The 26,417-nt window shown below is 40.6% G+C and overlaps 2 protein-coding genes across 3 annotated transcripts in view; one reads left to right on the top strand and one right to left on the bottom strand.

The window, feature by feature from the left end:
- INSYN2A (inhibitory synaptic factor 2A) overlaps positions 1 to 11,673 on the top strand; it is a 161,663-nt gene extending 149,990 nt beyond the window's left edge. The window contains exon 4 of the mRNA XM_033940916.1: positions 11,490 to 11,673. Within this exon, the coding sequence (XP_033796807.1) occupies positions 11,490 to 11,673 (184 nt within the window). The remainder of the gene's footprint in view (positions 1 to 11,489) is intronic.
- Positions 1 to 26,417, bottom strand: part of DOCK1 (dedicator of cytokinesis 1) — a 926,077-nt gene that overhangs the window by 525,136 nt on the left and 374,524 nt on the right. The window lies entirely within an intron of this gene.

The following is a 26,417-nucleotide window of genomic DNA, read 5'->3' on the forward strand; positions in this document are numbered from 1 at the left end:
AGGGCATTTGGAAAAGCTGAAAGGGGACAGATTCAGAACCAATGCTAGGAAGTTCTTCTTCACCCAAAGGGTGGTGGACATCTGGAATGTGCTTCCAGAGGGTGTGATAGGACAAAGTACGGTATTGGGTTTCAAGAGGGGCTTGGATGATTTCATAAAGGAAAAGGGAATTGAAGGGTATAGATAGAGGATTGGATGATTTCCTGAAGGAAAAGGGGATTGAGGGGTATAGATAGAGAATTCTATGCAGGTCCTGGACCTGATGGGCCACCGCGTGAGTGGACTGCTGGGCGTGATGGACCTCTGGTCTGACCCAGCAGAGGCACTGCTTATGTTCTTATTACCTGAAAGTCTGAAATGTTTCAACATATAACATGATGCATTTCCAAATAGAGTCTTATAACTGATACAAGCAAATTTGAACAGTATTCTCGCTTCAACAGGAAGCCAATGCAATTTCCTTAGATAAGGTGTTACATGTTCAGATTTCTTCCGTTATAGATCAAATAAACCGCCGTATTCTGGATAACACTCATCTTCCTAATAGTTTTCTTACAAAAATATGGATGTTTTCATGCCACTGATGGAATTAAGGGCTCCTTTTACAAAGGCACGCTAACGTTTTTAGCGCGCACTATAGCGTGCGCTAGCTGAAAAATTACCGCGGCAAGCGCATGCGGCATTTTAGCACGTGCTAAAACCGCTAGCGCGCCTTTGTAAAAGGAGCCCTAAATATGTATATTTGTGTAACCTGGGAGTCATCACCACAGAACAGGTGAAAGAACACAAAGAAAGATGATGTTTATTCAATTGCACCTATTTTAATATTATTTGTACTAGGAGTGTTATATCAGTGTTTATCAGTTAAAACCTAAAACCAGAAACCCTAAATATTTGTAGCAACGATTATGGTTATTCATGTATTACAGAGGCAGACACAATGCATCTGGCCACCTGGATTGAAATAATAATCGTACTGGAATGAGACGATAACATTCAAAGTCTCAGAGGCAAAGCTACCATTCCCGGTTTCATGTTTGCTATTGTACATCAGTTCAGATACACACGGCTTACTTCCCATTTTAGCAGAAATTGTGATAAGGGAATCACCATAACTCTTCTAAAGGTTACTGAAGCAATTGAGAACAAATTAAGTTATATGCACTGCTAACAATTTAAAAGTAAGCCCTATGCTCCAACTTATGTGTGGGATTAAAAAACACTGGAAATGCTGCCAGTCAGAGAGAAGAAAAGAGTTTGTTTGCTTTGTTCATTTATCCCCTACCCTTATCCATGGCAAGTTACGCATTTGCATACAAAACAAGACATGACATTTATTGTACAAACCACACCCAAAACACACTATAAAACAAACGACACATTTACATACAAACACCAAATTTCATATGACATACACTTGGCAGCAACGGCAAACATAATTTAAAGCCAAGAAAACTGGCCAAACCCTAAAATACATCAAAATATAAAATTGCATATAGCATACAGGTCGCCTCAAAGACGAACATCATTATGACAAATAGAACAGACTGGACCATCGAGAACCTCCGTGACCTGCACTCAGCACTCAACAGTCACCACTCCTTCTCCTTTTTAAGCTAGAGGAAGGTGGCAAGGAGAAAAAGCTAAAATGAGTAACAGAAGGTGATTAAAAAGATTTACTTTGGTAAGGTGGTCACGTCAGAGACTAGTTTTATGCTTTATTTCAACTAGAGATTGACAAGGGGAACAGATTTTTCCCTGTTTCCACGGGAACTCATTTTCCCGTCCCATCCCAGCGAGTTCTTTTCCTGCCCCTGCCCCATTCGTGCCCAAATACATCGGCCTGGCAGAGCAGGGAGGAAGGGCAAACAGGGTGTAGAGCCTAGCACGGAGGGAGGGGGGGCTGGGTGCACAGCCTGGGCAGGACAGGGGGAGGGGAGGAGCTGGAAGCAGAGCCTGGCAGGGCTTGGCACTGCACTTGAATATTAACCTCCCCCACCCCAGTTCATATTTGAGTCAACCTTTTTGCCTCCTTTTTTGGGTGGAAAAATAGGTTACCTCAGTTTATATTCAGATCGATTTATATTTGAGTATGTACAGTAAGCACTCCCATTTACAGCTGCCTTAGAAAAAGCGTATGCAATTGCACCTAAATGTAGCCATCTAATGTGCTGACTTGCATTGGTATTCTAGAACAGATCAGGCACACAAATTTGCTTTATGGAATACTAGCTTATTGCCTAGATTTTGGGTGTCCGGCTTTTATGACCCTTTAAAGAATTGCTCCCAGTATATGCTCTGAAGAGCAGCTCTGTCTTGAACTGTCACATAGAAACATAGATGGCAGATAAAGGTCAAAGAGCCAACTCAGTCTGTCCATCCACAACATCCACCGTCTCCCTCCGCTCTGTACAGTAAGAAATACCACGCGTCTGTCCCAGGCTTTCTTGAATTCAGACGCAGTCTTTTGCCTCCACCACCTCTGCCTCTTTCACGCATCTACCACCCATCTGATGCTTCTATAAAATAAGCACACCGTTACGAAATTACCCTTATATCCTCAAATTCTATATATGACACCTAGAAAAATTGGCACTAATCTGAACGGCGCTTAGTGCGATTCTATCAAAGGAACCCGCTATGTACAGAATCGTAATTAAGAACATAGGAATAGCCACACTGGGTCGACGCAACGATCCATCTAGCCCACTATCCGGCCCACAGTGGCCAATCCAGGTCACAAGCACCCGGCAGAAACCCAAACAATAGCAATATTCCAGTGTCCGTACATGGTATAACATTTAGGGCTCCTTTTACTAAGCTGCGCTAGCGGTTTTAGCGCGCGCTACATTGCCACGCGTGCTAGACGCTAACGCCAGCATTGTTCTTGGCGTGTAGCGCAGAATTAGCGCACGCGGTAAAAACTCTAGCGTACCTTAGTCAAAGGAGCCCTTAGGCACACCCATTTAGACCACAGGAAGCCCGGCTTAAATATCTGTGCCTAAGTTGTGTGTGTGGATCGGGTGTATTTTATGATCTGCCCAGGCTCCTCACCTGGCCTTGCCCCCCTTTTGAGATTCGTGCACTACAAGCGATGTGCACCAATTTATCGAATGCAACTAGGAAGGTTGGGCGAGTAGCTTCTAGTTAGTGCTAATTAGCATCAATTAGTTAATTACCAATCATCAGCACTGATTGGCTTGTTAAACAATTAAGTGGCGTGCACAATCAGCTATGCGCACCGATTTGCATGTGAAACTTAAGACGTCATATAAAGAATTTGGGCCGTAACGTGCACGCAGAGAGATACGCGTGTACCGAAAACTAGAAGCAGTCCATCCAATTAGGCAAATGAGAGCTTCACTATAAAGATCTGCTGCAAGGGGGTTTTCCCATTCTGCGTCTAATGAATATGCCTAACATACCTGGGGGTTTTTGGTTTTTTTTTTTCTAAACTGGGTTCATTGCAAAAGGCAGGTGTAGTTTTATAAAGGATGTTTTTTACATGTGGAAAAGTGCTCTTTTAAAACTGCATGGCTGAAGAAGAGAACACGCCTTGTGCTTACATGCATGTTATGCCTAGTGTTTCCAGGGACATAGTTGCAACAAATATGTGTGTTTTATAAATATGCAAACACATGCACACATGTATACTTCCTTCAAAGTAGGCATAAATTTCTGCAAGAGTATTTATGTGTTACTGGGGTTCACAGTGCGAATCTATTTTATACAGTAAAAGCCCATATATACCTAGGCTGTCTTTAAAAAATAGAGGCCATCCTATTAAAAAAATTACCACCGTAAAATACAGTTAAGGATTAGATATAAAACAAACATTCGCCTTGCTTTCTTCAAGAAATTATAGGCCATAAAAGTCAGATATATAAGCTAGGGCTCAACGGCATAATCCAGCCTATGTATGGGTTTGTAATGTTACTAAATCAAAATGTAAATGAACCCAGCAGACTCATAGACATGACAGAAACTGTATTGGCGAGTATATAATACGAGTATTAAGTACTTTCCCACAGAGAACCTGACAGCTTTACTGCCTCTTTTCCTATATCTCCACCATGGCATGAATGACAATGGAGTATTTTAAGTAAGGCTTTCTTTCATAGTGTTAGAAACATAGAAACATGACAACAGATAAAGACCAAATGGCCCTTCTAGGCCGTCCATCCACAGCATCCACTATCTCCTCTTGCTAAGAGATCCCACGTGCCTGTCCCAAGCTTTCTTGAATTCAGACAGTCTGTCTCCACCACCTCTACTGGGAGACCATTCCATGCATCTACCACTCTTTCTGTAAAAAAAGTATTTCTTTAGATTACTCCTGAGCCTATCACCTCTTCATCCTATGCCCTCTCATTCCGGAGTTTTCTTTCAAATGAAAGAGAATCGCCTCATGCGCACTTATGCCACGTAAGTATGTATTTAAATGTCTCTATCATATCTCCCTTCTCCCGTCTTTCCTCCAAAGTATACATATTGGTAACTGTATTAGTGGGGTTTAAAGTGGCAGTTCTGGCAGTATAATTTTAAAAGTTTCACAATTTATCATTGATGCAGTCTTTTTTTTTTTTTCTTTGATTTTTGTTTGTGGTTTTAGGTGTATAGGCTTCTCTTTATTTCAGTTTATTAATTCATTGTGGTGGATAGCTGGTCCCTGATATTATAGGTATTTTATTAGGATAGGAAATAATGTCAGCCATTGCCTGAAACATATAGAACTCAGCCAGCGACACTGTTTTGTTTTTGGCAATTAGGCCTTAGGACCCTCCTACTGTATCCCAAGATGCATCGGGAGGGGAAAGGCCCATCATTCTCAGCACACTGCCCTATAGGCAGGAGAGAGTAGGCTTCTCTCTTGTCAATTTTGCAGCAGAAGGTATGGGGTGTCAGGTGATATGTGTGTGGGGGTGTGTTCCATGATGTCAGCAGGGCAGGATTAATTTGTCGAGGGCCCCTAGGTACACAAGTACACTGCCCCATCCCGCCCCACCCCACCATGCGCCCAGGCGGAAACAGGAAGCTGCGTCAGAGAGAAGCTTTGGGCAAGCAGCACCGCTTGCACAATTATAGTTCCCATTGCCTTTCTTACTCGCATTGCTTGCTTGTACCACTTTCCGTCGATGGGGGAGGGCTGCGTTGCCGATTGGGATGGGGCCTGCGTTGCCGATCAATGCTGGAGGGGCCCATCGCCGTTTGGAAAAAACAATGTTGATGCCCTCCTTCATCGGGCCCCACTGACCATTTCGGGCCCTAGGCACGTGTCTACTTGGCCTATTGGTTAATCCTGCCCTGGATGTCGGGTGGTGTTGGGTGACGTGGGGGGTGTTCCATATTATCGAATGATGTGGTGGGTTGTTCCATGATGCCGATTTGTGTCGGGTGATATGGGGGTGGGGGGGTCCAGAAATGTTGGAGGATATCAGGAGGAGGGGTATAGGGCGCCACGGTTCCGTTGATCTTGGCAGAGGGAATCACCATCAGCTAAGTTGGCAGGAACCTCTGAAACCAGCTCAGCTGATGGGGATTCCTCTGTCGCGATCAGACAATGAGACATCTACAAAACTTGCTTTTGTGCGTTTTTCATGGGGATGTTTTTATTATTGAAAATGGCCAAAAAAGATAGACGTCCTAAGGACCTGGGTCATTTTCAAAAATAAAAGATAAAAATGCTATGTGGTTTGCTTGAATATAATCATAAGAATAGGCCCTCATGGACATTAAATGACCACAAAACAAAAGTGGTGGACTACACTCAGGATGCCCATGAGTTGCTTCACAATCAATATTAAAAAAAAGCGAAATTTTCAAAATACATTATGCACAAAATACTTAACAGTCTATGTGCATGTACTTGCCAAAATAAGAATTCTTCCTTATAAAAAGAAATGCAATGAGGGCTTAGAAAGACTAGAAGTGTGAAGAAAGATGAGGTGAAATTCCAACTTACTGACCATCTTTGCTAACATGATAAACATGCTCATCTACTGCATTACCTCTAAAGCTTGGTCAATATAGAATTGCTGGTTCACTCCATTGTGCATACAATTATTATCCTGCTGAAGGGTAGATCATCTCTCCAAACCCAGGTCTACAGAAACCTATAACAGGTTTTCCTCTAGGAACTGTCTGTAATTTTTAGTATCTTGTAGATTACCCTGGGAGAATCTCTCCACAAAGGTGGTTAATAAATCTCAAGAAACAAAGTAATAGGTAGATCACAATCTATCCTTTCAGTCTTTACAATCTGCCCTGTCACTACAATTGCAGTGTTGCTATTATCATGATTTACTATAGAGATTGTATTAGCAAGACAATGTATTGTGTTGTTTTTTTGCCAGATTTGAGACTAAAAAGTTCAGCTGTGGTGGTCTCAGACTACAAAACCTTCCCCCACAATGAGTGCAGTGTCCCTTTTGTGTTCCGTTCAAATGCTTTGCGGCACATCATATGGCTTTTCTTCAGCGACGGCTTCCTTCTTGCCATCCTCCTATATGGTTTATGGAACAATCTAGAAATTAACAGTGAACATCTTAGGCCTTAAAACGAGCCCTTCCTCAATAATCTCTAACCCATGACTACTACTGACTTTTTAGGTACAGCCCCATCAAGACAATGTCTTGGTTGTGCCAACCTGTTTTCCCTTTGCAACGATGGATCTAATAGGGCAAACATTATTTTATAGCCTTTTCCCAGTTTGTAGCTTTGAATAGATACCACTGTGCTCTTTTGGCAGCTCCAGTTTGGCATATTTAGACCATTTCTTCTTATTCATAGAGAAAAAAAAAAGGACAGGTTGATTCTTCACCCAGTAGTATTTAAATCAGCTCAGCAATCAAGGCTTTTTGGTTTTTTTTATTTTAATCACTTTTCAGTACTTCTGCTAATCGTTTCATATTGTTTTGCACATTAGTGATAAACTCGCTTTAATGTCCGAGTTTATTTTTTTAGATAACAGAATATGAAAAATGTAAAAGGGTGTGAATAGTTTTACAAACACTGTATATTGTGCTGTGTAATGTTGGTATGCTTTTGTTCTTGAGGTTAGAATTGAGCCTTGGGGATATTTCCTATGAGGGGTGCTAAAAGGAGGACTCCATCACCACTGGATGGTGCAGAAATTGTACTGCATCCAAACCCAAATTGGGTCAGACTATTTCAAATAAGAAGTCTGTACATAAGCACTGCCAAAGCTTCCTTCCAGATGCCAGTGTATTGTAGCAAGCCAAACTCCTCCACCCTGAGCTTTTTTTTCTCCTGAAAACGAATAGGTACTTCTCCAGCAGAACAAACAGCAGACCCAACAAACATATGAACCAAAATAGTTGAAATTGAACAAAGAACATGCCTGTGTCTACATTTCACCTGAAGGCTGCATCAGAGGCAAGAATTAGAGAGGCCAAACAAAACACATGCTTCTTTTCTGTCCCCATATTCACAGAGTGCTTGTTTACAGATATGTAAAGAGTATATTTCTTTAGGATACGCTCCCAGAGTGCACTGCTGTTCAACTAGTGGGTTAAGCCCCCCCCCTTTCCCCTGGCTACTTCTCGTGAGTGTAGAAATAGTCTCCATTTTAGAGCTGATTTTTACCTTTAATCTACTAGCTCTAAAGTAACTTGGTTTTGCTAAGCTTTAAAGTACAGTATTACCATTTCACACGGACAGGATTTCAGCCATAGTTCTTTCAAGAATTTTTTGACTATCCTCTGTTATCTTATTGAATAAGGTTCCCAGATGGCCGTGTGGTGGTAGATAAATGAAATGGCCTCCTAATTCAGCTGGTAAAGGTAAACATTACAGAAATTGAGGCAAGGGAGGGAAAACTTGAGCTAAGTGGAGAAGATCCTTACTTGAAAAGAAACATGGTGGTGGTGTGGGGGGCTGAGGACAAGAAGGAACCAGAGATTAACTGTGTCATTCTGCCATTATATTCTTGGCCATTCTGTCATATAATTTCATTTCTACACCACATCTTAAGAGCAGTACGCAATAATAAAGCCAAGTGACAGTCCATGGCTTGAAAATACAAGTAAAGAGGGCTGTCATTTGGAAACTCATAATAGTGGGACAATTGTAATTTATTTTATGTTTACTATACCACTGCAACCGTAGACAGAGTTAAGCGGTTTTCAAGCCATTCCTGCCACGCTTGCATCACAGAGGGCAGAAGTCCGCCTAGCACAAGTTCCACTTCCCAATCGCTGGAGTTTTTCATTAAACCCTATGCCACCCCATCAATATCTGTCTTTCTACAATCAGGACAGAAACTGTAAAAGTGTACCTTTTTTTTTTTTTTCTTACCATACTTAGGACACAGACTATACATCTGCCCAGCTTTGACCCCCCCCCCCCCCCACTACCAGAATCTTCGTCTAAATACTGACAGGTTTTGTTTTGATTCTATCCTTTTTGCATTTAAAGATATTTTTGGTTTATCATATGTATTTTTTAAATTCTGTCACCATTTACATTTCTACCATCTCCCCCAGGAAGAAATCCCAGGCATCCAGCACCCTCCCTGTGAAAAAGTACTCCCTGACGTTATTCCTAAGTCTACCACCCCGTAATCTGAATTCATGTCCTCTAGTTCTACTGCTTCCCCATCCCTAGAAAAGATTTATATATGTACTGATATCTTTCAAGTACTGTATTTGAAAATCACAAAGAGCTGAAGTGGGCTTTCAACCTGGACCCTCTGTTCTATTAGGCTACTCCGCTGCACAAAATTCTGACTATACAGTATATACTGTACAGATTAAACCACTGCTTTGAGTGAATTGACTGCCTAACCAACTCAGCAATGACTAAACGACAAACTGCCTGAGCCCAAGCAAAACAGAGGTTCTGTGGAATGTACTAGAAGAAAGAGATACAAAATCTTATTTGGGAAGACTTAACGGTGCCCTCCAGTCACAGATCAGAAATCTTGGAATATTCATTATTTACTAATTCACAAATCTAGGCAACCTTGGAAAAATTGCTTCTTTTCCTTGCACCAACTCTTTCCTTATATTGAGAAGACAAGTCTGATTACAGGGCTGCACGCCATGTCATGGCTAGGTTACTGTAATGACCTGTACATGGGTCAGACCACAAAGAGCATGACTGATCATTTGAGTTGTAAGCAATTTGATCCCATCACATCCTTCCTGGAAAAACCCCCACAACAATCAACCCTACACTACTAAAAGACTAAATTTAAGGCCCTCAGATTATTTGAAGAATAAATTAGCCCTCTACACGCCTTTGATGCTTCTAAGATTCTCTCATGGAACATCCCTAACTGTAGCCTCATCAGAGGAACTCATGTGATGTCATACTCACCAGCAAGCCTTCTTGCTCCAAAATTCAGTCCTAGAGTGCCCATGCCTAATTCAAAGCTACTTCTACTTCAAGAACCAGATGACAACCTGGTTCTTTTCCCAAGCATTTACAGCTTTGGATGACCAAAAATCCACTCAGTTTGCATCTGGACAAGCTTGCTGCACAACCTATAACTGCAGGTTCCCCATATCTTACTCATCTATATATCTATCTGTCTTCAGTCTAGTCACCCACCTAAATCATTATTGTCCTACCCATCTTGTCTACTAAGATATTACATTGAATTGTGCTGATTTTGTGAGCAACTTATCTATGTCATCATGTTGTTTATTATGGTGTATCATTTGTATTTCTGTTATACAAATGATCTACTGTGATGTTTTAATGTGCATATTTCTGCCAGTATCATATTACTAGAATGTACCAGTAAATTTAACTATTTCTAAATTTATCTCGGTTTTTAACTGTTTTAAGTTGACATTTAGGGGTCCTTTTATCAAGCTGCGGTAGGGGTTTAACGCGCGTAATACCGCGCATTAAATCACCTGCCGTGCTAGCCGCTAATGCCTGCATTGAGCAGGCGTTAGTTTTTTTAGTCGGCCGTGGGGGTCAGCGCATGATGAAATGTCTGACTCGCTAACCCCGCTAGCGTGGCTTGATAAAAGGACCCTTTAGTCATATTACTATTTTTATAGTGTTAATATATTATTTATATTGTTAATATATTATTTATATCAAGTTATTAGTAACTCCTAATAAATTAATATTTTCTTAAGTTGCTCCCAAGTCTATCTGGTTGCAATCTCATACCACAATCATTTGTTCTAAAGCAGTGGTTCTCAAACTTTTCTGGAGTACTCTCCTAGAGGATATAAGGACACTTAAATATCTCAAAGGTATAAATAAGGCAGAATGTGCAAAACCTTCTCCAAATCTGTCCTTGGATTTCAGAATATCAAAAATAAATATGCACGAGATACATTTGCATACAATATATATCAATGTAGTGACCCTGAAACCCCAACTGGCTTGGAGCTCTCTAGTACTGATTTAAGAACCACTCTCTAGAGCATTCCATTATCTGAGAATTTGTTTCTTCTGCCTTATTATTCATTGGAGGTATTTGAGCAAGGATGAAGCAACTGCATGCCCTGGGATCAGTAGCAAGGAATATTGCTACTATTTGGGTTTCTTCCAGGTACTTGTGACCTGGATTGGCCACTGTTAGAAACAGGATACTAAGGTAGATGGACCATTGGTTTGACTTAGTAAGGCTATTATTAAATCATTCTCCCAAGCTCTGAATCTCCTCTCCTGTAATGTGTATATATATATATATATATATATATATATATATATATATATATATATATATATATATATATATATATATATATATATATATATATATACAGTAAGACCTTGATTTGCGAGCATAATTCATTCCAGAAGCATGCTTGTAATCCAAAGCACTTGTATATCAAAGCGAATTTCCCCATAGGAAATAATGGAAACTCAGACGATTCGTTCCACAACCCAAAAACTTTAATACAAAATACTGTATGTACTTGTATTGCAAGACCTTGCTCGTTTAGAACAGTCATACAACTCCTGCAGCATCAGAGAGGGAAGTACCATCAGCTCAGTTGTGATGATTTGACGCATGTATACTGTATGTACTCTTATTGCAAGACATGGCTTGTTTAGAAGTCACTACACTCTTGCAGTGTCAGAGAGAGAACCATCGGTTCAGTTCTGATGTTGTGATGTATGTATACTTCCCTCTCTGATGTTGCAGGAGTTGTATGACTGTTCTAAACGAGCCAGGTCTTGCAAGACATTGCTTGTATGTCAAGTTAAAATTTAATAAAATGTTTTGCTTGTCTTGCAAAACACTTGCAAACCAAGTTACTTGCAATCCAAGGTTTTACTGTATTTAGATCCTGAGACTATATGGTCTGAACTCAATCATTTAACTTGAGATTTCCCTCTTGAAAAGAAGTCCTTTAAAAGCATTTCAGACTCTACAGAAACCACGAGTACAATTAAGAGCCTAAAAACATATCTATTTTGATATCAATGTTGAACGCTGTGGTGTTTAAAGAGTTGCGATTTAGTAGTTAACTATAAATTCTTTTTTCACTTTTTAGCGTGGAACTGGATTTTAAGCAGCAAGAAGACAAGCTACAGCCAATTCTAAGAAAACTCCATCCCATTGAGGAAACTCAGGTCGCACCTTTGCCTTACCCCCAAGACAGTTACTCTGCAACTCCCAAGCAAAAATCCAAAACAGAAACAAAAAAGCACGGAAGATGGAAACTTTGGTTTCTTTAACTTCATTAGCTTTGGAGCTAAAGGCCTTTGACACCTATTTGCAATTTTACTATTTGAAAAGGGGATCTTGGTAAAACGCTAACAGTTAGCAGCAACTGTAACCCATCATCAGTGGGCAGCACTCAGTTCTTACTTCACATACCAAAAAGGCCTATGTACTACAGAAGGAAGGCATGAAACTAACCTTGACAGATTTTACTTGCAGTTTGCCAACATGAAACGTAAAATTTGAAGGTAAACGTATATGCTCAAAGACAGCAAGGAAAACGTTGTTGGGTTTTTTTTTTTCCAGTTCCACAAATTTCATGTTTGCACCTATTAACGTTCAGCTGTTAATCTGTACACAGTTGAGATTTATAATTATTTTCAAGCGATATATATGTGTGCATGTGTGTATATTTTATATCATACACACATTTACACACATATAAAATACTACTACATGAAAAAGTAAGCCTTAGGATTAGCAAGGGACTCTTCAGTTTTCCAGTGAGCAGAGAATGGGTGCAATTTTCAGCACATCAGATTCTGGAGGAAGCACAATTTTTTTCAAAATGGTCAGAGACCATGAACAATCTCTGATGTGAATAAGTATTTGCTGTAAGATTACATCTCAGTGCCATTCTGACACCTCTAATTTATTCTCATCTCTATCACCAGGATCTGTGACATGTTTTACTGCTCATTTCTAAAGGGCCAGCAGCCAGAAACAACCCAAAGTCAGGACAGGCCTTTAATCACTGCAAGTTGGCAGGGTCAACGCTATGGGATATTTGGCTTTCTTAGATCTTATTGTTAGTCTTTTGGTCCCCAAAGGCCAAAATGAGGTTTTTTTAAAAAAAAGATCTGGCATATTCCTCGAGAAAAATGTAGATAATTTGGTAGGTTGCTAGCATAGTGATGCCTCTTCTTAACATTTTGTAATTCCCTCTCTGAAAGATACTACAAGAGGCCAGTAATCTTAGAATTTTGCTTTCTGATAAAAGGTCAAGGATGCATAACAATTTCAATTAATTATGACTAGACTTCAATAATGGATTTTGAATACAATTCAATGTAATTTACATTTCATATGCTATAGTAACAAATTCAGTTATATGGGGGAAATGTGAATCAATAGTTTCTAGATTTTTTTAAATAGAGAAGAAAGCAGACATTTAATAGAATTATATCTTTTTTTTGTTAAATACTGCAATGTAAATTAAGCTTTGATTTATTTATTTTTCACTCATTTCTTTGCACAATTACAATTGTCTTTTCTAAGGAAAGAAAAACAAAGCTGAATCTATATTATTGTCTCATAATAGAGAAATCTAGCAATCTTCTTTCTACCTTGAGAACGCTCAAAAGGGCTTTATTCAGCTATACTTTATATATTCATTTGCCTCTAAAGATAGATTTGGTTCACTAATTCAGAAGGCATGTATAAAGTGTTACTGAATAGCACCCAAAGTAATTTAAAACATCAAGGCGCGCCCCTCCCCTTATGAAGCTGCATTAGGGTTTTTTTTAATCACAGGCCGCCGCAGTAAAAGCACTGACACTCACAGAATTCCTATGAGCGCCAGAGCTTTTACCTCTGTGACCAGCAATAAAAAAAACCCTAATGCGGCTTAATAAAAAGGGGGAGGGGCAAGTTTTTATGACAAACCAAAAAAATATATATATATAAAACAAAAAAATAGAAAAAAAAAAAATGAACACGGTTAACAAGGTACCCTGGCTCTTCAATTATGAATTATGAGCCACCAGCTGCAAGAGAATCTCTCTTAGTCACGTGAAAGGAGGTCACACACATTTCCATCAGAAACTGTTTTAAGTTTTCTAGTGGTGGGGATGCACACTTTTGATACATATCACAGAATACATATGGCATAATGATGGGGAACTATCATATAGGAAATTGGAGAATGACATGGGGACAATATTTTTCCCATCCCCGCAGTAACTCAATTTCCCTGTCCCGTCTCTGCAAGTTTGTCGCTGTCCCATCCCCAATTTTTGGAGCCAAATTTTTGGAGCCTAAATCACGCAATATTCTGATCCATTCATTAGTCATAACTGAAATAGATTATTGTAATTCCCTATTACTTAACATCTCTCAAAAAGAAAAGCGATGTCTTCAAATTATTCAAAACACCGCCATTAAATTGATTTATAATGCAAAGAAATTGATCATGTTACGCCTCTATTTATCGATGCTCATTGGCTTCCTATAAGCCACCGTATTTTATACAAGGTTTTGCTGCTTATTTTTAAAACCTTAGTTCATAACGAGCCTCAGTTTATATCAAGAATGTTAATTCCTTACAATCCTTATATCAAGAATGTTAATTCCTTACAATCCCGTCCGTTCACTTATTAGTTATACCTTCCCTTAAAACAATAGGAATAAGAAGAGCAGACATGTTTTCTGTTATGGGCCCACAATGGTGGAACTCTCTACCACAACATATTACAATTGAAAGAGATTTGCTTTCTTTTAAAAAATCTTTGAAAACTCACCTTTTTAAAGATGCTTTTAATACTCAATATTAAATAAATTTTTTTTAGTATTATAATTTTTTAACTAAACCCTTTCCCTTATGTTTTTTCCCGTATTTGTTTTTCTATTTATAACAGATGTAATCTTTGCCCTTTTTTCCCTCCATTTCAAGTTTGTCTTGTCTTAAAACTGATGTTACTGAGTTTTAATTTGTATCTCCATATTTTATGCTATTTTACTTATGTACATCGCTTTGTAAACAGATCCAGCGATAAATCAAATATTAATAAACCTTGAACCTTAAAGTGTTTGAGGCTTGTGCATATGAGGACAGAGCTTGCAGGAATAGGGCAGGGACAGGAAAATGAGTTCCTGTGGGGACGGCGAAAAATTTTTCCCCATGTCATTCTCTAATATGAATCTTCCCAGCAGTCATAGCATCTCTGCTATCATACTTTTTTCGGGCATCTCAAAGTACAAACCCACAAGCTTTGTTCAGTGTAGTACTAATAATTTCACAAAGAAAATATTTTGGTTTAACATGATTAAACTGCATAGTACAAATTCTGTTTCATGAAGATATGTAGGGGAAATTAAACTATGACTAGTTAGAACAATTGCATATATTTGCTTTCATTGAAAAAAACCAACCCTGTATCGTAATACAAGAGGGCTATAAATCCTTGTATCTAAAATATAAATAAATATTTTTATGAATGAAAAGGTAAGAACAGAAAGTGATCCTTGTGCCAAGAAGGAAGTGCAATTGTTTTATGTGAAAAATAAGTGATTCATGTATTTTATACTGTTTTTAATTAAAGTTTCAAAACTGTTTACAATGAGTTATCTAAACTTTTGTTTCATAAAAAAAAAATTGCACGCACTGATTTTTTTTTTGGGGGGGGTTTTATTCATGAAACTACATCTTAATGGGTTCCAATTAATCATCAGTAAAAATTAATAGGTGCATAGCACAGCAGGAAATAGCCTCTGAAACAGTGGTATTCAACCCAGTCCTCAGGGGCCACCCGGCCAGTCGGGTTTTCAAAGTCTCTGTCATCCATATTCATTGTGGATATCCTGAAAACCTGACTGGCCAGGTGGTCCCTGAGGACTGGGTTGAATACCACTGCTCTAGAGCAGGGATCTCAAAGTCCCTCCTTGAGGGCCGCAATCCAGTCGGGTTTTCAGGATTTCCCCAATGAATATGCATGAGATCTATGTGCATGCACTGCTTTCAATACATATTCATTGAGGAAATCCTGAAAACCCGACTGGATTGCGGCCCTCAAGGAGGAACTTTGAGATCCCTGCTCTAGAGGGTTAAAACCTGCAGTCTAATGGTGTCTGGGAGACTTCTCTGAAGGCTGGGACAACTTGAAGCAAGAAGCACACTGCTGCAGATAAATAACTTGAACCTCTTGATTCCTACATGTTTACTTTCTAGACTTGGTTGCTAAGATGCTGTAATATAAAGGGCTCCTTTTACTAAGGTGAGCTAGCGTTTTTAGTACACGCAGATTAGCTTGCGCTAACCCTGTGTTATGCGGCTAGAACTAACACCAGCTCAATGCTGGCATTAGCATCTAGTGCGCGCGGCATTGAAGTGCACGCTATTCCGCGCGATAATGCCCTAACACAGCTTACTAAAATTGCTGGTGAAGGGTTGTTTTTTTTTTCTTACACTTATGGACCTTTCTATCCTGCTCCTGGTCCCATCCACTCACCCTAGAGAAAGAGTAAGAGCAGAAGCCACCTCTGCTGGTAAGTGAACATTGTTTTACTGGGCGACTTGGTGCATTACAGCTTGGAAAGAAGTTTGGGTTGATAACATCTTTTGGACTCTCTTCCTGAAGTGTGATAACGTTTTATGCTTACTGGTGCGGTGACTTCTGGGAGTTTTCCCAGCATTTTCCTATACACTTATCACACAGAAAAAATGTGATAATTTCCCCCAAAATTGAATCTGCACCGAGTTACCATGCACTAACTGTATTGCAAAATTCACACCCATTTCCTGCAGAAGACATCATTATTCCCTATCATCCCTTTACCCTTCTGTTCCCCAATCCACTCCTACCCCTCCTACCCCACACTCCTTTCACGCACCCCCCAATCAAAGAAGTCAAACGGAAAAAAACTATATGATGGTCTCCTAGCCACACAAGCAGCAAAACTCGACAACCAAATCTCCAATCTACTAATCATGACCCCAGACTACAAAACATTCAGAAAAGAAATAAAGACTACTCTTCAAGAAATTCTTGCAAACGACTTAATACTGCTAGCTCCTTCCCACTACCTTCCCGATTCCCCAAAGCAACCTCATCCACTCTTTATTCTCTCTAGAAATTACCAGATATCTTCTTCATGTAATACCTTTTTTTGTAATTCTTTTGTAATCCGCCTTGAACCGCAAGGCATTGGCGGAATAGAAATCTCTAAATGTAATTATTACAATTTTAAAATCCTCTCTCACTTTGGGGTAATCTTACTAAGGCATGCTAACCGATTTAGCGCACTAAATGCTAAGATGTCCATAGAATATAATGGGTGTGTTAGCAATTTAGCACGGGTTAAAAGGACCCTTTGTTTTAGTATACGATTTTGTAAACTGCTCAGACATTTTATGATGGACAGAATATCAAGTACTTAATAAACCTGAAATCTGATTATGCAATTAGCACCTGCATTAGCATGTGCGGTAAAGCCAGCACTGTTACAGTTACTGCAGCCATGTGTTAACAGTTAAGCATGTTAATTCAGGTGCTAATTGCTTCATGCGCATTACTAAAAGGGCTCCTATATTTTTATTTTAATGAAACGTATTAGTGATACAAAGGAATAGACAATCTCCTAGGGTATGTCCCCCCTCCCCCAATCTTTCCTCCCTGATCCCACCAACCCCGGCAGCATTACTTAGGGCTCCTTTTATCAAGGCACGCTACGGGGGGTTAGCGCGTCGGACATTTCATCACGCGCTAACCCCCGCGGCAGCCTAAAATCCTAACGCCTTGTCAATGGAGGCGTTAGGTACTAGCGCGGCAGACGGTTTAACGCGCGGTATTCCACGCGTTAAACTGCTACCACGCCTTATTTTATAGTCCGTAATGGCACTTAACCTTTTCCTATCGTAATAAATTTTATGTTACGCTGGTTCCAGTCGTAATTATTTTAGCAAAGTTTTGTATTATTCACCGTTATCATTTACAGCTATTGTAAACATAAATTTTATGTTACGCTGGTTCCAGTTGTAATTATTTTAGCAAAGTTTTGTATTATTCACCGTTATCATTTACAGCTATTGTAAACATAATGTAAATAAGTCATAAGTCTGTAAATTCAAATATTTTGTGTTCCTGGCTCTTTATTAGTCCATACAGACTATTTATCCACTGTCTATTTCATTTTTGGAATGTCCCGTCATCCAGGACACACGATAGGAAAAGGTTAAGATGACAAGAGGAAAGTTCTTCATAACAAAAGTCAATTAATTAGTCGGATAAAATAGGGATTAATCCTATGAGTTTTGTGGCTTGGAAAACTGTTCCAAAGCCTGAAGGTGCAGAGACTATAGATTGAATTGTACAAGCTTTGTTCCTTAAAATACTAACACTGGAATTCGCACCACGCTCAGATTGTTCACAATAAAACACACCAACTCAGATATAGTGGCAAAAAATAGGCCACAGCTTTATTGTCATTAAAAACAAACCTTAATAAAATCAACTTTATCAACATTTTCAAAAAACAGTTTAGCTTAGTCTCAAAATTCTGGGAGCTACTCGGTGTCGAACTAGCTCCACTTCCAAAATTCTTCCCCATTCCCCAGTTCCCTTACAGCAAGACTCGCGGTGCCGCAGAGTCCAGCCGCCACCCATGGCGGTATCGCACATGAGCAGTTACAAAATTTAGTCACCAAATCTGTTGCATAGCCACACTGATCCAAAATTGTTTCCCCAACATAGCATTTTTCCCGCAACAAAACTGCGACCAACCCTACCCCCCTAAAACAAAAAACCCTCCAAAGAGAGAACGCTGGTAGGAGCAGAATAGCAAGCAACGCAATAAATGTGGGGATGTTTAACTAAGCCCTGAAGAAACGGTTACATACCGTGAAACGTTGGCTGATATGTTGTAACACTTATATCTTCACAATTAGTTAAAGGCAGCTATTTATTTTGTCCTGCAAAAATGGAGCAGTGGTTTTTGCACATTCCCTTTGGAAGTTTTTTGCCAACGATGTGGGTGGAGGAGGTTTGAGCATTTCTTGCTCTGCCGTTATATACCTGAGGCTTTTTCTTCCGTTATGGATAGTGCTTCCATATTCAACAAGTGGAGTATTTTAATTTATTGTTAAATAAATAACTAACAAATCAATATCAGAATGCACTGAAGTCCAGCAATGAGCTGGGTCTATCCAGTGTTTTACACCAAATGCCACATTATCAACTGATTATTGAGAGATCGTCATGTGTATACTCAGAGCAAAGAGCTCCTGGTTCTCATGGAACAAGTCCAGTCTCTGGAAATTAGAACAGCTACAAGAGGCCACTGAAAAATTCTCAGCCCAACCAAGAGGAGAATGACGTGGAACTATGAAACTTACAAGCTATTCCACACTTTTCTCGACACTTTTTGTTTTCAATGATATGAAATGAAAGGAAAAGTGTCAGGAAAAATGTGGAACAACTTGTATATTTCATGGTTCTACGTCATTCTCTTCTTGTTTGGGCTGAGAAATTTTCAGCTGCCCCTCGTACCTACAGTTGTTTTCTGTCAGCTGATGTAAACGATTTTGTAACTGGAACAGACCAACTTGGATATCCCTTTTCTGACCTAGATGTTTTATGCAAAATGTGCTATTGGTATTAGAGGATAAGTGTTAGAATGGTTTCGGGGCTTTCTCATGTCTCGCACCTATCAAGTTCGTTTCAATAATGAACTTTCTGGTATTTGGAATAATTCATCTGGGTTCCGCAACGTTCACCATTGTCCCCATTGCTCTTTAACGTTTATATGTCATCATTAGGTGCGCAATTGTCCCAGCTGGGGATAAAGCTGTTTAGTTATGCAGATGTTTTTACAATCATTATTTCATTTGCTATTTCTCTTTCTGAAGTTATTTCTAAAGCAACAGAAGTATTAGGTCTAATGGAGCAATGGATGACTGAATTTAGACTGAAGCTTAACTCAGAAAAATCAAAGTTTTTTGTAGCTTCATCATTGCGTATAAATAAATTCAGCTATCCTATTCAATCTACCATTAAGGTTTTGGGAATAATACTGGACCAGGGCTTGACTATGAAGAACCAGGTGGACTCTTTGGTCAGAAAGGGTTTCTTTACTCTTTGGAAGCTTCAGTCCGTTAGGGCGTATTTTGATGTTTCATCATTTAGAGTTTTGGTACAGTCTCTTATACTAAGCCAGCTTGATAACTGCAATATTGCTTATTTGGCAATTTCCTAGAAGAATATGCAACAATTGTGAATAGTACAAAATGCGGCGGTCAGGCTGATTTTTAGATTGAATAAATATGATCACGTAACACCCTCCTATCAAGTATTGCATTGGCTGCCAAGTTTGGTTGCTTCTGTTTTAAGGCTTTGTTTGGTTTAGCTCCCAAATATATAATTGAGTTTTTCTCTTTTGCAACCAACAGATATAAGAGAAACTCACATCTGAATTTTGTTTTTCCATCTGTTAGAGGATGTAAACTTAAAAAACATCATCAAAATCTTTTTTCATATCAAGCAGCGTTATGGGGTAAGGATTTAGAACAATTGCTTTTGCTTACTGACCCTTATGGGGAACTTAGGAGACATCTAAAAACATATCTGTTTTCAAAGTATTTAGGCAGCTAATTCGTAAAAATTTTATTATGTACTATTTTGATCATTTTAGTGTCTCTAATTATTGGCTTTTAACTTTTTTAGTTCTATTGAACTTCTTTTATTTCTTTTTAACTACTGTAAACCGCATAGAACTTTACGGCCTTGCGGTATATAAACTGATTATTATTATCATTTGAATTGTAAACATTTCTAGTATATTAGTACCAAGATACCTACACTGTAAGTGCTTGGTACCAGAGAACTATTATTCTTCAAGAAAAGCTTCATACATTTTAGGAAGAATGGTTCGGAGGCTGCACTAGGTATTGAGAGCTATCTCAAGAACCATCTGTAAATTGCAAGTATTTCCCTCTCTATCCCATTTCACCCACAAACTGAAGTGATGTCATCAGATTCCTGGGGGCCTTTAAAAGCTTCTCTCTGCCATAGTCATACAACTGAAGGAGCATGACCAAAGGGGAGAATAGTGAGGATTGATTTGGAGATTTGACCTGTTACATCATATCGAAGAAAGAGAGTTTTATAATAAGGAAAAATATACATAAATTGGCGAGAACCCCAAAGATCTTGGTGATGCAGAGTTCCACGGACAATTTTGTTACAGTTAGAATTGATAGGCTTCAGAGTCTGCTAATGTTATAGTTGGTGAATAAGGTGAAATGTTTTCAGAGAAAGCTTCATTGAGACCAGTTGACTTTCTACTGACTCCCCTCTCAACAGTGCAGAAGGGTTTGTCTCCTGGGTCTAGGAATTTACAAGAAATCCCCTCTGGATCCAGGGCTCCTGGTATTACCTCTCGACATTTTGAATACCACTGCTCTAATAAAAATTGGCATATGGCCCTGTCTACTTCTAGCTTCATGGAAGGGGAAGTTGGGAAGGAAGACGCTTCTAATGTTACTGTTTCATCTAAAGTAACTTCTGTGATAGGGGCTATCCTCCTATTCTATTCTTAAGAAATATTTGATTAGGGGATTTACATCTAGAGACTCTCTCAAGGAAATTTCAAATGCAAAAATCTGTTATATTTCACATAGCTTGGCACCAAGACCTGGAACAGCCTCCCGACTGCCATCAGGATGGAATCGTTCTACAACAGATTCCGGAAAAAAAATAAAATAAAATAAAAACTCTCTTCTTTGAAAGCATACACACTGTAGACCAGTGTTTCTCAACTTGGTCCTGGGGCACCCCCTTGCCAGTCAGGTTTCCAGGATATCCACAATGAATACGCATGAAAAAAATTTGCACAGAATGGAGGCAGTGTATGCAAATCAAGTCTAAGTATATTCATTGTGGATATCCTGAAAACTTGACTGGCAAAGGGGTATTCCAGGACCGAATTAAGAAACACTGCCGTAGACAACTAACTCAAAAATATCTAACAACACTAAATCCCACACTCTATCAGTACAATCACAGAACCTCCATTCTCTTTTCTCTATTACCCTACTCATAACTCTGTCCTCCTCAAACTATTACAATGTATAGCATTTTAATTCTGGGATTCCCTATATTGTAAGTCACCTTGACAGTGGTGTACCTAGGGTATGTGGCACCCGGGGCCCATCATTTTTTGACAACCCCATGTAAAAAATATTTTTTGTAATAACCATGAAACGGTATAAATGGTCAGAATAGAAACAGGGAGTGAAAATATTATTTTATTGAACCTCATATATGTAACCATTATTCCAAACATAACATAACATAAATTATGTCTGAATTGTCATAACATGAGAAGTACATATGGAGTAGTTGCAGGTGATGCTTGGGACAGTTCTGATTGTGTTAGTTTGGTTTTATGTGTTTTTTGAATAGAAGGGTTTTTATTTCTTTTTTGAAGGTTTTGTAGTCTGTGATCGAGGTCAATAGGTTGTAGAGTTGGGGGTCGAGTATTGCAGCTCGAATGGCTAGGAGGTTGTCAAACAGTTTTTTCTTTTGACGTTTTTGGTTGGAGGGTGTGTGAATGGTGTGCGAGTTCTCCTATGTCTGGTTGAGGTGGATTTAATTATTTAGCTGAAGAAATTAGTTACCCTCCCCATTCCACACACATTAATTCTCTTCCATTTTTGTTCCCATTATAAAAATACACTGATAAGTTCCCAGAAAAAAAAATACATTAAAATAAGAAGTGAAAACAAAGGCCCCTACAGATGAGAACATAACATAAGAATAGCCTAACTGGGTCAGACCAATGGTCCATCATGCCCAGTAGCCCATTCTCATGGTAGCCAATCCAGGTCACTAGTACCTGGTCAAAACCCAAAGAGTAGCAACATTCAATGCTACTGATCCAGGGCAAGCAGACACTACCCCCATGTCTTAATAACAGACTATGGACTTTTCCTCCAGGAATTTATCCAAATCTTTCTTAAAACCAGCTAAGCTATCTGCTTTTACCATAACTTCTGGCCACTTCATTTTTAAGCTTAGATCTTTCCTTCCAAACAGAGACCTTGCTTGATGTCAAATACAGCACAAGGGAACTTCACACGGACTTAGCTGTGCAGGAAATGTGAATCTCCTCATACACCCACCTATAGTGCAAAAATGTGCAAAGGTCTGTTTTTTTCTTTTGATCACTACATAGCCTAATGCCACACAAGCAGCACTGTTACAAAAGGTCAATGCTAAGGTTAACAAAGTTTCCTTCCTTGGACCACAAGGAGATACTGACAAACCACTGGAAGAGATCCCAAAACAATTACCTAGACACAATACCCAAAGACCCACTCAGTGTGTGAACCAGTTGAGTGGAGTGGACTAACTGGGGGGTGGAAATGGGCCCGGAGTTTGCTCAGGAAAATTTCCCAGACCACCTCTTCCTCTCAACACATTGACACACTGCCGCCACCGCCACCACCACCACTAGGAACACCTCACCGGGTAGGCCAGCAATGCTTATAAACTTTATAAAACACATTATTATATTTTTTTATAAAGCACATATTTTAACTGAACTCTCTGACATCCTCAGCCTTTCCATTCACAAAAATAGAAGGAAGAAAAGTTCCCATTTCCTGCTGTCTCATGTCCCCGGCCTATACAATATTTTTCTTCTGCAGACCCTTCAAAAGTCTGACCAAATCCTCATTTCACTTGCATTATAAAGTACTGAGGATGCCATCTCTCCCCAATCTCAGGTCCTAAAGTCTGAGACAGAAGCGCAAACTGCCCGATTCAGGAAGAAAAATTTCGATTCAGCCTATTTAATTGGTTTTTCGATTCGATTTTCCTGCCCAGTTGGGTGGTTTTTTTCAAAAATCCTGGTGGGTTTTATAGCTTTTTCACCCCCTTTGGCTTCTCCTAACCACACTGGCGCTGTGGTGTAAATAAAATAAAGAAACAAAAAGGACTTTTCCTTTCTGTTAAATCCTAGTTCACATTTGCGGTCTAACACCAGCTCTGGCAGGATACACATTTCAAATCTGACATATTATAATCACAAAACAGAAAATAAAATTAATTTTTCTACCTTTTGTTGTCTGGTTATTTTTCAAATCTTGTTGGTCCCAGGCTCTGATTGTCTTCTGATAACTTGCTTGCCAGGGTCTCCTTCTTTCTTCATGTTAACCATCCATCTGCCATCTCTGTCCTCCCTTTCCATTTCCCTTCACTCCCCAGGAAGTCTGGTATCTTTCCTTTTTTTCATCTCCCTCCACAGATCCACCTTTTCTTAACTACCCTTTCATCCGGCATCTCCCCCTCCTTCTCCACCACCCCAGGGCCCACCATCTCTCCCTTTCTTTTCCCAATTACCCTCCTATCCAGTATCTCTATCCCTCCTCCACACCATCCCTTGTGTCCAATTTCTCTCCCTTTATGTTCCTTCCCTCCCTAAATCCCATGGTCCATCATCTCTCTCCCTCTCCTCTATTTTCAGACCCATTATTTCTTCCCCCCCAAAGTCTGGCATATGCACGTCTCTTTGAACATCCCCTTCCCTCCGTGTACTTCAACACCAGGGTCCCCGCCAAAGGCCTGTCCCCCCCTTAAAGGTCTGCATCTCACCCCTGAAGGCCTGTCCACCCCCTCCTTGAAGGCCTGCACCCCCCCTTGAAGGCCTGTCCCCCCCCTTAAAGGCCTGCCTGTCCCCCCTTGAAGGCCTGCCTGCCTGTCTCCCCCCCGAAAGCCTGTCTCCCCCCATGAAGGCTTGTCCCCCCCTTTAAGGCCTGCATCTCCCCCTGAAGGCCTGTCCCGCCCTTGAAGGCCTGTCCCCCCTTGAAGGCCTGCACCCCCTCCTGAAGGCCTGCACCCCCCCGAAGGCCTGCACCCCCTTGAAGGCCTGACCCCCCCTTAAAGGCCTGCCTGCCTGTCCCCCCTTGAAGGCCTGCCTTCTTGTCCCCCCCCGAAAGCCTGTCTCCCCCCATGAAGGCTTGTCCTCCCCCTTTAAGGCCTGCATCTGCCCCTGAAGGCCTATCCCCCCTTGAAAGCCTGCACCCCCACCTGAAGGCCTGCACCCCCTTGAAGGCCTGTCCCACCCCCTTGAAGGCCTGTCCCCCCCCTTAAAGGCCTGCCTGCCTGTCCGCCCCCGAAAGCCTGTCTCCCCCATGAAGGCTTGTCCCCCCCTTCAAGGCCTGCATCTCCCCCTGAAGGCCTGCCTGCCCGCCCCACCCCGAAGGACTGCGCCCCCCCACCCCGACATCTGGTTCTTCCCCTCTGGCCTCCCCGCACCATTAAGACTACCGAAGCAGCCTGCAGCAAGATCGCGATGTCAGCGATCTTGTGCTGCTTGTGCTGTCCTCCGCCGCGGACCCGCCCCCTCCTCTGATGTCAGTGGAGGGGGCGGGTCCACGGCGGAGGACAGCATGAAGCAGCGCAAGATCGCTGACATCGCGATCTTGCTGCAGGCTGCTTCGATACTCTTAATGGTGCGGGGAGGCCAGAGGGGAAGAACTGGACGTCGGGGGAGGGGGGGGAACGGACGCCGGAGCACCCCCTCAGGGCTTACACCCGGGGAGGACCGCCCCCCCACCCCCCCTTAGTACGCCACTGCGCCTTGAACCTGTTTAGGCAGAGCGCAACTCAGAAATACCAGATTAGATAAGAATAGATGTCAGGATAGAAGCATCTTTTTCCAACAGTAATGTTTCAGTTTTGTTCTATCTCTGTGGACTCTGTTGCTAGATAAAATTAAAAAAACAGAGAAAAAGGTAATATTTCTTAACCTTAATTTTCATTATCAGTCTTTGGAGTCTCTTCAGTCAGTTAGTGCTATCCTTGCTAAAGATGATGTTCTAATTAAAAAAAAGAGCTTGATTATGTGATATAATAACTACCTCTTTTACAAAGCCGCACTAGTGGCTTCCACGCGGCAACAGCCCAGAAGCCCTTTAAATCCCTATAGGCTTCATGGCCGTTAGCGAAAGGCAGTCACTAACGCGGCTTTGTAAAAGAGGCCCTAAGTCTATATTTTTAAATTTTCTATATTCAAGACTGATTTTGCCCCATGAAATGTCACTGAAATATTTTTATGCGGATCTTGGCTTGAAGTCCTCTCCTTTCCCAGTTATTTAAAGGGTCCACTATGTGATTGGATCATTGAACAGACTGGATGCGTCTTCCTAGTCTGAAATTCTTAGATTTCACAATGTGTCTCAAATTTCCTTGAAAGAAACCAACAACAGTGCTACTTCTGTGGCTTCTTTGGTAACCGCATCTGACAGGGATAAAGTCCTGGGACACTGTTGTATAAAGTCTGGAATAAGCACTGTCTATTGAAGGGCTGCCCAAGTCTGGTCTTCGAGATCTACTGGCAGGCCAGGTTTTCAGGATATCCACAATGAACATGCATGAGAGAGATTTGCCTGCACTGCCTTCTTGGTATGCAAATCTCTCTCATGCATATTCATTGTAGATATCCTGAAAACCTGGCCTGCCAGTAGATCTTGAGGACCAGACTTGGGCAGCCCTGGTATATTGCATACAGACAAACAGGACAAAAGGGGATTTAGGAGTATAATTTATTATGAGAAATGATTAAAATCAACAAAGTTATAAAATAGAATGAGAAGTTAAGATTCAAAAGCAGCCTCAAAAATAAAGGTAAGATTTCAGCTTGGATCTGAATGAGACCAGAGAGGAAGCACGACTCAAGGGGTCTAATGCAGTGGCTCCCAAACCTGTCCTGGAGGACCCCGAGGCCAGTCGGGTTTTCAAGATAGCCCTAATGAATATGCATGGAGCAGATTTGCATTCCTGGCATCTCCATTATATGCAAATCTCTGTCATGCATATTCATTAGGGCTATCTTGAAAACCCGACTGGCCTGGGGGTCCTCCAGGACAGGTTTGGGAACCACTGGTCTAACGTAACTGGGGCCCTGCAGCAGATAAGCCCCTTTACATTTTCAAGCTCCTAATTCCAGAGGCCCATTATAGAAAAGGGCTCAAGCTGCCCCT

The sequence above is a fragment of the Geotrypetes seraphini genome, chromosome 4, assembly GCF_902459505.1.
Source record: "Geotrypetes seraphini chromosome 4, aGeoSer1.1, whole genome shotgun sequence".
Classification (NCBI taxonomy): domain Eukaryota; kingdom Metazoa; phylum Chordata; class Amphibia; order Gymnophiona; family Dermophiidae; genus Geotrypetes; species Geotrypetes seraphini.